This window comes from Notolepis coatsorum, assembly GCF_963971535.1.
Source record: "Notolepis coatsorum genome assembly, chromosome: 1".
NCBI classification, from domain to species: Eukaryota; Metazoa; Chordata; class Actinopteri; order Aulopiformes; family Paralepididae; genus Notolepis; species Notolepis coatsorum.
The window spans coordinates 220931481-220946749 of NC_140165.1; the positions used below are offsets into that span (position 1 = coordinate 220931481).

The window sequence follows — 15269 nt, forward strand, 5'->3', positions numbered from 1 at the left end:
CCCTGAGAGCAACTATCTATATAGTTCCTCAATTTAGATTAAGTAGATATCTTCCTTCCTCCTCCTCCTTTCCCAGAGACAGTCGCATTTGTTTTCCCTCTCTTACTGAGCTGCCCTTATCTGCCTTCCTGAAGACCTGTCTTTGTGCCGTGTCGACCCTACTCCAGTCAGACGACTCAACTCAGCAAACCTACTCGATATGGATCTAATAAGCTGGTCACTTTCTGCTGTGGGTCGCATATTTTCTTTGAGGAAGCAGAATGCGGCTGATCCGCTCTGCCCGCTCAGAACATTTCAATCTGGTTACTCTATAGACTCTTGAAGGAAATTGGAATGCTATCTGTGTCTACCCTCTTGAAATTGAAGATGTTGAGGATATTTGGATTTTCGCTTTCATGCTTATCGGTTTGGGAGCGATCGCTATCTGGGGCTGGATTTGTTTAAAGAAGATTTTGGAAGGACTCCAATCCCTGGCTCTGGCACTAGCTAGGATTGAAGCCTGCCACATTGAACTGCTTCAGAGACTCTCTGCGTACCAGGCAGATGAATACCGGAGATCCGCAGTCATACTGGATATTGCGCAGAAAATTCAAGCCGTGATAAATCGTGTTTAAAGTTTAATTGGGGCATTTTTCTCTGGAAGCATTCTCTACTCTGAGTGCCTGCCTGCCTGCTCCTACCTCACTGACAGACATCAATTTATCTCCCTCTCCGGCCACACCTCTTCCCCCTCCCCAGTCACACAGGGTGTCCCCCAAGGCTCAGTCCTAGGCCCCCTGCTCTTCATCTGCTACATTCTCCCCCTCGGTCACATCATTCGCAAATACAACCTCAACTTCCACTGCTATGCTGATGACACCCAAATTTACATCACTACACAATCCCCCCACAGCCCTCCCCTCAGTCATATTGAATCCTGCATCACTGAACTACAAACCTGGATGACCCATAACCTCCTCAAATTAAATAGCGACAAGACAAAACTCTTCATCATCGGCACCAACACCACCCTCACCAGATCCGGACCCATCACACTCACCATCAATGACTCCACCATCACCCCCTCCCCCCTAGTCCGCAACCTCGGTGTCATCCTCGACCCCACCCTCTCATTTGACCCCCATGTTCGCTCCATTGTCAAAACTTCATATTTTCACCTCCGCAACATTGCCAAAATCCGTCACTGCCTCTCCCCCCCTGCTGCTGAATCCCTCATACACGCCTTCATCTCGTCCTGCCTGGACTACTGTAACTCCCTCCTCACTGGCATCACCTCCCGCTCCCTCCATAAACTGCAGATGGTCCAAAACTCAGCCGGCCGCCTCCTCACTAACACCCGGTCCCGCGAACACATCACTCCTGTCCTCCACTCCCTCCACTGGCTCCCGATCAAGGAACGCATCAACTTCAAAACACTACTCCTCACCTTGAAATCCTCCATAGCCTGGCCCCCCCCCTACCTGACTGACCTCCTTCTCCCCTACTGCCCCACCCATTCCCTCCGGTCCTCTTCCACTCTTTCCATCACTGTCCCGTCATCCAAACTCAAACGTTTCGCCGGTGACCGGGCTTTCTCACAAGCTGCACCCCGACTCTGGAATTCCCTCCCTCAGACCATCAGAGACTCTCCTCACTCTCCTCCACCTTCAAATCCAGACTCAAAACCTACCTGTTCTCCCAAGCATTCAACCTTCCTTACCCATAACCACCCTCCTCCAACTCGCCACCATTTCCCCTGCCCCACGTTCTCTCCTCTCCTGCCCCCCCCCCCACCCCCCTTGGTTTTCCCTTACTCTCCTCCCGACTGTCTCCCCTACTCACTCCCGTATTTGTTATCCGTTACTCGTGGTTTCCTGTGTATTCTTATTGTCCTCCGTTCCTGTGGTTCTGTTTCTTTGTTTTTCTTTGTTTCTTTTTTTTGCCTATTGTCAGCGACTTTGGGTCTTTGAAAAGCGCTTTACAAAATAAATGAATTATTATTATTATTATTATTATTATTTACTCCTTGTGTTTTTGTTGTGATCAATCAATCAGTCATAGTTGGCAGAGTGATTGAGGCTGAGAATGATGACGTGTTACTATGGTAACTGCATAATTCTGGTTCATATTTCAGCAGCAGCAGTTTTACATTCCAAACGTCCAAAGTCTTTGTGCTTACAACGTTCTTTACAAACATGAAACAGTGCCAATTGAACATTATCAAAAGACTATGGCAGCCATATTAGTTTCACAAGGAACTGTCCTTTCTGTCTACTATATTTCTACAAGAGCTATATGCTATCTGTATGCAGGGACAGACATTTTATTAGCATGTGGCTAATAATGTATACGCCAGACTAGTGTAAAATAGTGTCTAGCCAGAATGGCTGCTACCATAACAGGGCTGGTGTGGAGGTCAGATAGCCCAGCATCCATGTGTCCTCATAATTCGCTGGTGGTCCATGGTGTTTGTTTCCTTCCCCCTGTAGGCATTGAGATGGAGATTGTAAACAGCTGTGAGAAGAGCAACGGCGGATGCTCCCATCACTGTGAACACACCACCAACGGCCCCCGCTGCTCCTGTAACCAGGGTTACCAGCTAGCGGAGGACGGCAAGACCTGTGTAGGTAAGTCGTCACGCTCCCAACTTCTGGATCTCATTCCTGTTTTTCATTGGTGCTCTCTCTCTCTCTCTTTTCTCTTTCTTTCTCTCTCTTCTCTTCTCTCCTTTCTTTCGTTCTTTCTTTCTTTCTTTCTTTCTTTCTTTCTTTCTTTCTTTTCTTTCTTTCTTTCTTTCTTTTCTTTCTTTCTTTTCTTTCTTTCTTTCTTTCTTCTTCTTTCTTCTTTCTTTCTTTCTTCTTTCTTTCTGTCTTTTTTATTTCTCTTCCTCCTTCCCTCTCTCTCTTCTCTCTCTCTCTCTCTGTCTCACTCTCTCTGACTCTCCTCTCCCTCTCACTCTCTTTCTCTCTCCCCCTGACTCTATCTCTTTCTCTATCTGACTCCCCCCCCCCCCTCCCCCCCCCCCCTCTCTCTCTCTCTCTCTCTCTCTCTCTCTCTCTCTCTCTCTCTCTCTCTCTCTCTCTCTCTCTCTCTCTCTCTCTCTCTCTCTCTCTCTCTCTCTCTCTCTCTCTAACTTATCCTGTGCTGTCTCTCCTCAGACAGTGATGAGTGTGCTAATGGCAAGTCGTGCTGCAGTCATCTCTGTAAGAACAGCCCTGGTGGATATGAGTGCAGCTGCAAGGCCGGCCACAGACTAAACCCAGACGGCTGTGGCTGTGATGGTAAGCAAGATAGAACCTAAGTACTGCCTTGGGTTTTAAACATTGTTTAAATATTATTTTAAGGAGTCCCTGCTTTATTAGATAGTATACTGTGCAGTGGGGAGTGGTAGCAGAGAAAGAGAGAGAGATATAGAGAGAGAAGAGAGAGAGAGAGAGAGAGAGAGAGAGAGAGAGAGAGAGAGAGAGAGAGAGAGAGAGAGAGAGAGGGAGAATGAGAGAGAGGAGGGGGGATGACATGGAAATATAGGTTATGAGATCGACTCAAACTCGCAGTGCAGTGTGTAATATACAGTAGCAGTGTGTTATATACAATGCAGAATTTACTAGACCATCTAAACTAAACTTTGGAATATATGTTTGTAAACCTTAGAGTATAAAAACAGACCTTTTACAGCCTCACAGGTCGTGTAAACTCACATTTATCTGTCACATACTGTTTCTTAGGTGCTCCTCCTGAGCATGTAGTAAATTTAAAACGGCTGATAATGTCTTTATATTAGCATTACTGTATATTAGCCCCAGTTACTAATAATTAAAATGTTCACTGAGCTATGTGTTGTCTTCTCAGACATTGACGAGTGCCTGGTTGAGACGTCTGGCTGTGAACAACACTGTGTCAACACCCTGGGAACCTACGAGTGTTTCTGTCGACTGGGCTTCCGACTGGACCGCGACTACCACACCTGCGTCCGTGAGTGACCTGGGTTAAACCGTGTATACAAATATGGCAGTCGTTAGCGTTTGTTTTAACCTAGAATGGACCTATCTCAAACCCGGGAAGCAACAGTTGTGATTGGAGGACTAAAAGAAGAGGGTAGGGCTTGAGATAGGTCAATTAAACGAATCAGTGTCATCATAGAATTCTTTAAAAATATAAATTTGTCGACACATACATTTTTAAGACATTCCGTTTCACGGCAACATTTTAAAGTAAATTGGCAAATCAATTGTGAATCATCAACGCCTTACATATTCTTTTGTTAACAGACATTTTTAAGAAATTCACTTTCACTTCAGTATTGTCAGTTATCAGGCAATTGTTGAATAAATTGTGAATGATCAAAGCCAGCTGTCACCCTGATTTTTTTATTTTTAACAATATATTTATTGGGTTTTAGTTTGCAAATTACAACATGCATATCAGCAGAGCAGTATTCAGCAAACATTTTCACCCCGTTCTCCCTCCCCTAACCCCACCCCACACAAAATAATAATTAACTTCAAAAACAGGTTCACATAGGAAGGATACAGATTTAAATAATAAAAAATAAAAAATAAACATAAATAAATAATAATACAACCAAAATGTTTTACACATTAAGTAAAGGGTGTTTGTCACCCTGACCTTTAACCTGTATTCTGTGTCTCCAGCTCTGTACGGTGACCTGGATGAAGAGGAGGAGGAGGAGGAGGAGCTGGAGGTCCACAGGCTGCCAGACCTGCTGTTCCGCAGACCTCCTCAGCTCCTGAAGTACACCTCAGCCCTGCACTCTCCCTACAGCCACCAGGAGGACAGTGAGGACTATGACTACGATGAAGAACGCGAGGTCCAGAGAGAACTTAGAGGAGAACTGAGGCTGGTCAGCCACATAGGTACAGTACAGTACAATCAGTGCTGACACTTTACAGTACAGTACAATCAGTGCTGACACTTTATAGTACAGTACAATCAGTGCTGACACTTTACAGTACAGTACAATCAGTGCTGACACTTTACAGTACAGTACAATCAGTGCTGACACTTTACAGTACAGTACAATCAGTGCTGACACTTTACAGTACAGTACAATCAGTGCTGACACTTTACAGTACAGTACAATCAGTGCTGACACTTTATAGTACAGTACAATCAGTGCTGACACTTTACAGTACAGTACAATCAGTGCTGACACTTTACAGTACAGTACAATCAGCACTGACACTTTACAGTACAGTACAATCAGCGCTGACACTTTACAGTACAGTACAATCAGTGCTGCTGACACTTTACAGTACAGTACAATCAGTGCTGTTGAAATTAAATGATTACCCTATTTCACTATAATGTTACAATGTAATCAGAATGCATATTACTGCTGTGTGTACTGTAAATGCCTCTTAAAACAAGAATTCTAATGATCCAAAATTGTTACCTTGTGGCACACCTTTTGTTAAAGATTCAGACTGGGCATTTCCCTGACTGTCGCCTCTCAAACAAATACTTCTGAAACCAATCACACACCTTTCTATCCAAACCAATACTAGGTCATCTTTGTAAGAGCATGGGATGATCCACTGTATCAAGTGCTTTATATAGATTTACAGGAAGGGCAGCACAGTCTTTCTTCCTATCTAATGCAGATATTACATAACTAATGTAATAGCTGAAGTGGTGCTGTGATTATCGGTGATTAAATGTAATTATGATCATAAATCAAAGTCATCACAATGAATATGTGTGGGCAGTGAATTAGTGGTTTTGATTGGGTTTGATGTACTGATATACTGCCTTCCAACATCATTTGGTATCATCTGACTTGGCTTCTCTCACAGCTGAAGTTCATCCAATGCAAAGGATCTCCGGGGTGTCTGGCACGAGATCACACATTATTCCTTTCTTTAAACAAAGCTGATAGCTTGCGTGAGAGCCAGGGAGTTACTCTGTTCCAGTAATTATTTGTTTGTGTATATATATATATATATATATATTAGTGCTGTCAAACGATTAAAATATTTAACTCGATTAATCGCATGATTGTCCATAGTTAACTCGCGATTAATCGCAAATTAATCGCATTTTTTTTTTTTTTTTTTTATACCTTAAACAGATGTTTTTCAAGTTCCAAGTTTTAATACTCTTATCAACATGCGAGTCAACAAATGCTTGCTTTGTGCAGCCATTTAACACAAAAGGATGACCCTCATGCATTGCAAATTTGCATCAAATTCAAAACAGAGTGATGCACAAAATAACTTAAAAGAAAATAATAATTTAAAACAATGAATAAAGTGTGCATGAAATAATAGGGGAAAGAAAACGTTAGGAACTTGTTACATTCACACACACAAGGGCTGATTAATCACACACCCCCCTCTCTCCCTCACACACACACTCTCCCATCTCTTTTTCTCTTTTGCCCCTTCCTCATCTCTCTCACCCCCCTCTCTCTATATCTCACACACACACACACACACACACACACACACACACACACACACACACACACACACACACACACACACACACACACACACACACACACACACACACACACACACACACACACACACACACACACACACACACACACACACACACACTTCAGAAACAAACATAGTATCAATGAGAGCATCAATAATACACCTGAGTGAAGTCTAGTAAAAAAAAAAAAAAAAAAAATTTTTTTTTTTTTTAGTTAATCTTGAGTTAAAAAAATTAGTGGCATTAATAGAATCGGGAGTTAACGCGATATTAACGCGATATATTTGACAGCCTTAATATATATATATATATATATATATATATATATATATATATATATATATATATATATATATATATATATATATATATATATATATATCTCCATGCATCTTGTGTCTTCCTCCCCAGTGTGTCTGGACGGCTCGTTTGGAGAGGACTGCAGTGTGGGCTGTGAGGACTGTGTGAATGGAGGGGTGTGTAACACAGCCAGGGACCGCTGTGACTGCCAGCCTGGCTGGTCTGGGATCCTCTGTAATGAGAGTAAGACTCGATGGTTAACCCTTTCACTGCGACAATACAGAAGGTTAACCCTTTCACTACCACACTGCAGAAGGTAAACCTTTTACTACCACACTACAGACGGTTGACTGTCCGTAGTGTGGTAGTGAAAGGTTAACCTTCTGTAGTGTGGTAGTGAAAGGGTTAATTATTGTTGGTTAGCGCTCTTGTGAGTGCTCTTGTAAACACACGTGGATATGTGCGCACACACAAATAATTACATTCCACGTCAAGCATACATAATCGCAAGGACATGATACTGAAGATTAGGGCTGTCCTCTTACAGTCGATTAATCAGTCGGTTTGGTCTTAGTAGATCAAAACGTTGTTGTTTTTTAATGTTTTTACCCCCATGCTGAATAAGTTGTTAACTGAAAAAAGATAGGCACATGTCTGGTGCTCCGCTTGCATGACTGCATGTGGGAAACATCATTTAACAGTACAGTCTACTATTCAGCAAAGGATCTCATTGTCAGTTGCATCCATTGTGTGGAGCAGGCTAGTCTAGAGAGAGAGAGAGAGAGAGAGAGAGAGGGAGAGAGAGGGAGAGAGAGAGAGAGAGAGAGAGAGAGAGAGAGAGAAATGAGAGGGCTCCTTGTGTGTGTGTGTGTGTGTGTGTGTGTGTGTGTGTGTGTGTGTGTGCGCGCGCTGTATGTATCTGTGTGCATCCAATCAGGGCCCATACATCATAACCTGTCCGCTCCACCGTGCAGCGGTCTGGGTTGTTTATGGTCTTTAGAACACAGGGCCAGCGGGGGAATCAATCTGTCTCCTCCTGGAGCCGGGCCAAGACCCACAGTGGAGGAGCAGCCTCGGGCCAGGGATGTCCAGCGCCGCGCTGTAGGTTAGAGAGCGAAGGCGCCCGTGTTCCCATCCAGCCGTAAGATGAATGGGTGTCTCTGGCCTGGGGATCTACTGTAGACAGGCCGGGGCTATGATGATGAGCACAGAGCCGTGAGGGGATAAATCCATTAGACCCGATCAGTCACGCAACGTGCCACTGTGGTGGAGCGTCTCACATTCACACCCCCAGGGGGAGGGATACGCTCGGAGGAGGAACTCGTACTGTATCAGGAGGTCCTGGGGAACAATGTCGGGTAGCCGTCGGTATAGATAAGACAAGGACACATGGGTAACATTCTTTATTATTTTTTATTCGTTTTTACCTTTATTTGCCACGGGTGGGTTTGCTGAGCACAGACGCTCTGCTTCACATTCTCACAGTTACACACTTTCACACCTGGGAGCCGCTGCCCAGTATGACCACAGTCTGACACTGTTGACCACTAGGAGCTGCCCAGTGCAACCACAGTCTGACACTGTTGACCACTAGGAGCTGCCCAGTATGACCACAGTCTGACACTGTTGACCACTAGGAGCTGCCCAGTACAACCACAGTCTGACACTGTTGGCCACTAGGAGCTGCCCAGTACAACCACAGTCTGACACTGTTGACCACTAGGAGCTGCCCAGTACAACCACAGTCTGACACTGTTGACCACTAGGAGCTGCCCAGTACAACCACAGTCTGACACTGTTGACCACTAGGAGCTGCCCAGTACAACCACAGTCTGACACTGTTGACCACTAGGAGCTGCCCAGTACGACCACAGTCTGACACTGTTGACCACTAGGAGCTGCCCAGTACAACCACAGTCTGACACTGTTGACCACTAGGAGCTGCCCAGTATGACCACAGTCTGACACTGTTGACCACTAGGAGCTGCCCAGTACAACCACAGTCTGACACTGTTGACCACTAGGAGCTGCCCAGTACAACCACAGTCTGACACTGTTGACCACTAGGAGCTGCCCAGTACAACCACAGTCTGACACTGTTGACCACTAGGAGCTGCCCAGTACAACCACAGTCTGACACTGTTGACCACTAGGAGCTGCCCAGTACAACCACAGTCTGACACTGTTGACCACTAGGAGCTGCCCAGTACAACCACAGTCTGACACTGTTGACCACTAGGAGCTGCCCAGTATGACCACAGTCTGACACTGTTGACCACTAGGAGCTGCCCAGTGCAACCACAGTCTGACACTGTTGACCACTAGGAGCTGCTCAGTACAACCACAGTCTGACACTGTTGACCACTAGGAGCTGCCCAGTACGACCACAGTCTGACACTGTTGGCCACTAGGAGCTGCCCAGTACAACCACAGTCTGACACTGTTGACCACTAGGAGCTGCCCAGTACAACCACAGTCTGACACTGTTGACCACTAGGAGCTGCCCAGTACAACCACAGTCTGACACTGTTGACCACTAGGAGCTGCCCAGTACAACCACAGTCTGACACTGTTGACCACTAGGAGCTGCCCAGTACAACCACAGTCTGACACTGTTGACCACTAGGAGCTGCCCAGTACAACCACAGTCTGACACTGTTGACCACTAGGAGCTGCCCAGTACGACCACAGTCTGACACTGTTGACCACTAGGAGCTGCTCAGTACGACCACAGTCTGACACTGTTGGCCACTAGGAGCTGCCCAGTACGACCACAGTCTGACACTGTTGACCACTAGGAGCTGCCCAGTACGACCACAGTCTGACACTGTTGACCACTAGGAACTGCCCAGTACGACCACAGTCTGACACTGTTGACCACTAGGAGCTGCCCAGTACGACCACAGTCTGACACTGTTGACCACTAGGAGCTGCCCAGTACGACCACAGTCTGACACTGTTGACCACTAGGAGCTGCCCAGTACGACCACAGTCTGACACTGTTGACCACTAGGAGCTGCCCAGTACAACCACAGTCTGACACTGCTGGTTCCTATCTGTGACCTTCCAACATCGTCAAGCATAGAGAGAATGGGCGAACGTTTTATTCTGCTATTTAACTTGCAGTTCGTTGAACATTATTCACACATGGTGGCCATTTAGCTTTTGTGTCATACTCAGGATGGGATTCCTTTTCAACCGGTTCCCACTTGGGTGGAAAGTTTCAAGTTTCTTTAATAGTTGTCATACAGAAGTACAGAATACTTTTGTACAAAATGCTTCTTACTGTTGCGCTCCAGAGACTGTGCATGACAAGATAAGTATGAAATAAAAACATAGTAAAAATTAGAAGAAAAAAAAAGAGGTCACAGTGTTCAGTTTAGACATATGTACAATGTTCGTAGACGTAGTTACCATACAATATACAATACTGTGCAGTGTACTAATATACAATACTATATAGTGCAAGGCATAAATGGACGAGGTGCAGTTTAGGTACAATTCACAGTAGGTGTACGAGTTGTAGTGCAAATCCTTTATCAATAAATATAAAGTGTAAGTGTGTTTGTGTGATCTAAAGTGTGGAGAGTGGGTGCTGCAGTGTGTTGTTTGTTTGAGTGAGTGTGTGTGTGCGTGTGGGTGTGTGTGCTGTGTGCATTTGATGGTTGTTGCATAGTGATTATTGTTCGTTTAGCGATTATTGTTCGTTTAGCAGCCTGATGGCCTGGGGATAGAAGCTCCTTCTGAGTCTTTCTGTGCTCGCCATAAGACTCCGGTATCGCTTGCCTGACGGCAGCAGTTCAAAGAGGCAGTTGTTCGGGTGGCTCGAGTCCTTAATAATTCTCTTAGCCTTCCCCTTGCACCGCTTGTTGTAAATGTTCTGGAGGGTGGGAAGCCCCCCTCTAATTGTGCGTTCGGCTGAACGTGTCACTCTTTGTAGTCTGCTACGGTCTTGTGCAGTGCTATTCCCAAACCAGGAGGTGATGTTGCCGGTCAGGATGCTCTCTATTGTACATGAGTAGAAGTTCCTAAGGATCTTCTGACTGACTTGGAACTTCCTTAGGCGCCTGAGGAAGTAGAGGCGTTGTCGTGCCTTCTTCACAACACTGTCAATGTGTGTGGTCCATGTCAAGTCCTCGGATATGTGGGCTCCGAGGTACTTGAAACTGTTCACTCTCTCAACTGGTGCCCCGTCGATGCTGAGGGGGCTGTAGTCCTTGACCCCCGACCTCCTGAAGTCCACAATCATCTCTTTTGTTTTGCTGACGTTCAGGGAGAGGCAGTTCTCCTGACACCACTGTGACAGGTTCTCTACCTCTTCCAGGTAGGCCCTTTCGTCGTTGGCAGAGATCAGGCCCACCACTACTGTGTCATCAGCAAATTTGATGATGGTGTTGTTGTTCCGCTGTGCTACGCAGTCATGTGTGTACAGGGAGTAGAGGAGGGGGCTCAGAACACAGCCCTGGGGGGCCCCTATGTTGAGCGTGATGGATGAGGAGGTGCAGTTGCCGGCTCTTACCACCTGGGGTCTGCCCGTCAGGAAGTCCAGGACCCACTGGCACAGGTCATAGTTCAAGCCCAGGTCCCTGAGCTTGGCTATGAGTTTGGAGGGGACTATGGTATTGAATGCTGAGCTGTAGTCGATGAACAGCATTCTCACATAGTTCCCCTTCCTCTTGTCCAGATGTGATGCTGCTGTGTGCAGCACATGGGCTATGGCGTCCTCCGTGGACCTGTTGGGGCGATATGCAAATTGCAGAAAGGAATCCCATCCTGAGCGTGACATGAGAGTGAAATGGCCGCTGTGTGACTATGGACAATTGAAGGCAGGCTTCTGATCATTTCTTTTAGAGCCTCTACTGTATATCAAATATGATCTAAACACTTTAATGTGATTAGGTATTTGCATACAGTATATTTCCACAACTGGATCTAGTTGAGAGCCACTGCTCCAGCAAAGTATATTGCTTATTCTTGTGGATTGGTTGTAAAAGAAAAAAGGCTTTATCTTTCCCCAGAGAACCATATATAAGTGATGAAAAGACTGTGACGTGGAATGTGGGCAGACTTTCACTTGATGCAGTGGAATGTCGTATTTTAACACGTCTTCCAGCGCCAGCAGAGCCGTGTCATAATTGCTAACAGGGCCAGTGAGATTAGGATACTCAGAAGAGCAAACACTATAGAGGAAGATGGGGTGAAAGGTCAAACTGCCTCTTTATCTACAGTACCTATTACCCTCTCTGTCTGCACGCCTACGCTGCTCTCACTGTGTCAAGTATTATTTTACTCCCCCGTTCTCTGGCTGTCTGTCCTCTATCTTTCCCTGTCTCCGTCCCTACATGCATGATGTACAGTGTCTAATTGACTATAGGAGTACAGTAAGACCCTTTAAGAGTGCAATCAAAACTTTGCACCTAACTCTTTATAGTCAAATATACACTGTGAATGAACACAATTGTTAAATCTATCTACCTGTCTGTCTGTCTGTCTGTCTGTCTGTCTGTCTGTCTGTCTGTCTGTCTGTCTGTCTGTCTGTCTGTCTGTCTGTCTGCCTGCCTGTCTGTCTGTCTGTCTGTCTGTCTGTCTGTCTGTCTGTCTGTCTGTCTGTCTGTCTGTCTGTCTGTCTATCTGTCTGTCTGCCTGCCTGCCTGTCTGTCTGTCTGTCTGTCTGTCTGTCTGTCTGTCTGTCTCTGTCTGACGTTTCTTGTGTATATATCTCTCTCAAAACAAACAGAAGTAAGACATCTGTACAAAGAACCCTCTGAGACATATAATCTCTCTTTCTATGCACCCCTCCCTCCCTCCCTCTCTCTCCCTTCCCTCTCTCTACCCCTCCCCCACTCTCTGTCTCTCTCTATTCCCCCCCTTCTCTCCCTATCTCTCTGTCTCTCAACCTCTGTCTTTCTCCCTCTCTCTCTCTTTCCCTCCCTCGCCCTCCCTCTCTTCCTCCCTCCCTCCCTCTCTCTCCCTCCCTCCCTCCCTCCCTCCCTCCCTCCCTCCCTCCCTCCCTCCCTCGCCCCCCTCTCTCTCTCTCTCTCTCTCTCTCTGTCTCTCTCTCTCTGTCTCTCTCTCGCCCCCTCTCTAGCTTGTCCACAGGGGACGTATGGACCGGGCTGTAACAGTCTGTGTCGCTGTCAGAATGGAGGTTCCTGTGACCCTGTGACCGGTACCTGTCTCTGCCCACCGGGGGTAAAGGGCGTGCTGTGTGAGGATGGTATGCATGCACACACACACACACACACACACACACACACACACACACACACACACACACACACACACACACACACACACACACACACACAGACACACACACACACACACGCACACGCACACGCACACACACACACACGTCACACACACACAGCCTCTAGCGTTAAGTTGCCTTGGTGACCGCCTCCCAACAGGGGTTTTGTCCAAAACACATTTTTCTCGTTACTGGGACCTCAGCGGGTTGTTCCTCCTCCTCCTCCTCTCTAGCATCATGTGGGTCAGCGGGAACAGAAGTACAGTGGCGAGAGGTGGGCGGGACATACAAGGAGTCACTCTATTTTACTTAATGACATCACGTTCTGGACCTTAGACTTTCATCAGTCTATGGACTGAAGGTCTTAAGGATGTCGCTACTCACAGTAATTGTATTTGATTTAACAAAGTCCTATTGTACACACGCGCAGCAATGTAATTTTTGCGGGAAAGGTAGATCACTCAGCGAGTCACCTGGTCACATGGGTCCAGCTGGAACCAGGATCGTAGGTTCCTTGTCTTGTTTGAGTGGGGACTACTTCTTATTATGTTAATCAATTATTGAAATAAATAAATCCCAGCTCAGTTGTAGGGCCTTGGTCAAGGTACCCTGACTAAGGCTGAGGTTAGACTAGTGTATTCCTGGCGTTTTTTTATACGTTTTTGACGACGTATCATGTCCTATCTACACAGAAACGCGTTTTTTGGCGTTTTTTTGTGGATACGGCTGAAACGCAAAATTGTGTTTGCGTTTGGAGATACGCAAAAAAACGAGTCGACAAACAGCGTGTAGTCAGCACGCTAGCCGTTGTTGCGAAAACGCCCATGCGCAGTAGATACCATCTGCGTGCCCTTCCGGTGACAGCAGAGTGTGTGTGTGTGTGTGTTTGGGACAGAGCTCCGTGTCCCAAATAGCTTCAGCTACCATGTGTTGTCAAGTTATTGTTATAAGGACCCCAGTCCAAGCTACAACAGTCTGCATTCCCTTAACAATTGTTTGTATTGAGCCGTATTGTATTGTACCCATATGCAATATGTTAAATAAAGTTTACATCCATTCATTCTGCTAGCATTACCGATGGCATGAGCAGCTGGCTAACGTGAGCTATCAGGATTCAGACCCTGTTAGCTCAGAGTTCCTCTTTCAACTTAACAAGCATTAAACAAAATGGCCCAGTCATCTATTCACCTTTGTTTAATACACACAGCGTTGTCTCTAATGTTATCTAACTACTGATAGCTCGCGATATCATCAGTTTTGATGCTGGCTAAGTAGCGTGAGCTAACGTTAGCTTCTAGCCACAATGCTATATGTTATAATGGCATACTCCATTGACGTTAGCATGCAGCTAACAATGCTACAATGATACCGATCGTTTTTTAGCCTAAACTATCCGCTCTTGGTGGTCACTTGTGTTGATGTTAGTTTTGTTTCATCAACAAATGACAGGCAGAACACACAGTGAATGTATCCGTTTTGTTTATTGCACTTTTATTAGGCTTTGCTGAAAAAAGAATTGCTGCATTGAGCAAGATGGTGGCGCGGCATAGGCGCCTGCCTTGTTGACATTTTCTTTGCTGGAGCTTCCAGGAAGTGTATTGGCACATTCGTTCTGATTGGTTGAAATTGCCTTCATGTTTGCCACCTACTGCCACCTACTGCTTTGGCAGTGTACTTCATCAGTGTGCTCTGGTGACAAAAACGAAAAAAAAACGAAAGTGTGACTCGAGGCGCATGACGTCGCGGCGATACGCGGCGATGCGTATAAGAAAACAATACGAAGATGATACGAAAGGTGTAACCTCAGCCTAAGAGTCTGACAGTTTCCTGTACTTGTGTCAACACTGTGTCTCTCTCTGTCTCGTCTCCACCCTCACAGGCTGCCCTCAGGGCTACTTCGGGAAACACTGTCGCAGGACGTGTAGCTGCCCCAACAGCGGCCGCTGCCATCGTCTGTTTGGATCCTGCCTGTGCTCCCCAGGACTGTATGGCCGCTTCTGTCATCTGCGTGAGTACTTTTACATTTACTGTACATTTACATTTACATTTACATTAGTCATTTAGCTGACACTTTTATCCAAAGCGACTTACAAGTTCTGTATAACAAGTCAGCAGGAAGGGTACAACTCTGGCAGCTAAGGGTAAGTAACAATGTTCGTCAAACAGTGTTAAACTTGAGTGCTACAGTCTTGAGTGCATAGTAGTATAGACATTAGCATAGTAGTAAGTAGTATAGGCAAGGTAGATTACTTAGTAGCAAAGTGCATGATAGTAAAAT

General features: G+C 45.9%; 1 protein-coding gene across 1 annotated transcript in view; it reads left to right on the forward strand.

Moving 5' to 3' along the window:
- The window catches only part of egfem1 (EGF-like and EMI domain containing 1), a gene marked incomplete at its 5' end in the record, with an annotated part of 232652 nt that overhangs the window by 113832 nt on the left and 103551 nt on the right, over positions 1-15269 (forward strand). Inside the window, 7 exons of the mRNA XM_084308959.1 lie at positions 2469-2606; positions 3138-3260; positions 3829-3951; positions 4632-4853; positions 6853-6984; positions 12830-12958; positions 14871-14999. Coding sequence (XP_084165085.1) covers positions 2469-2606; positions 3138-3260; positions 3829-3951; positions 4632-4853; positions 6853-6984; positions 12830-12958; positions 14871-14999 — 996 coding nt within the window. The remainder of the gene's footprint in view (positions 1-2468; positions 2607-3137; positions 3261-3828; positions 3952-4631; positions 4854-6852; positions 6985-12829; positions 12959-14870; positions 15000-15269) is intronic.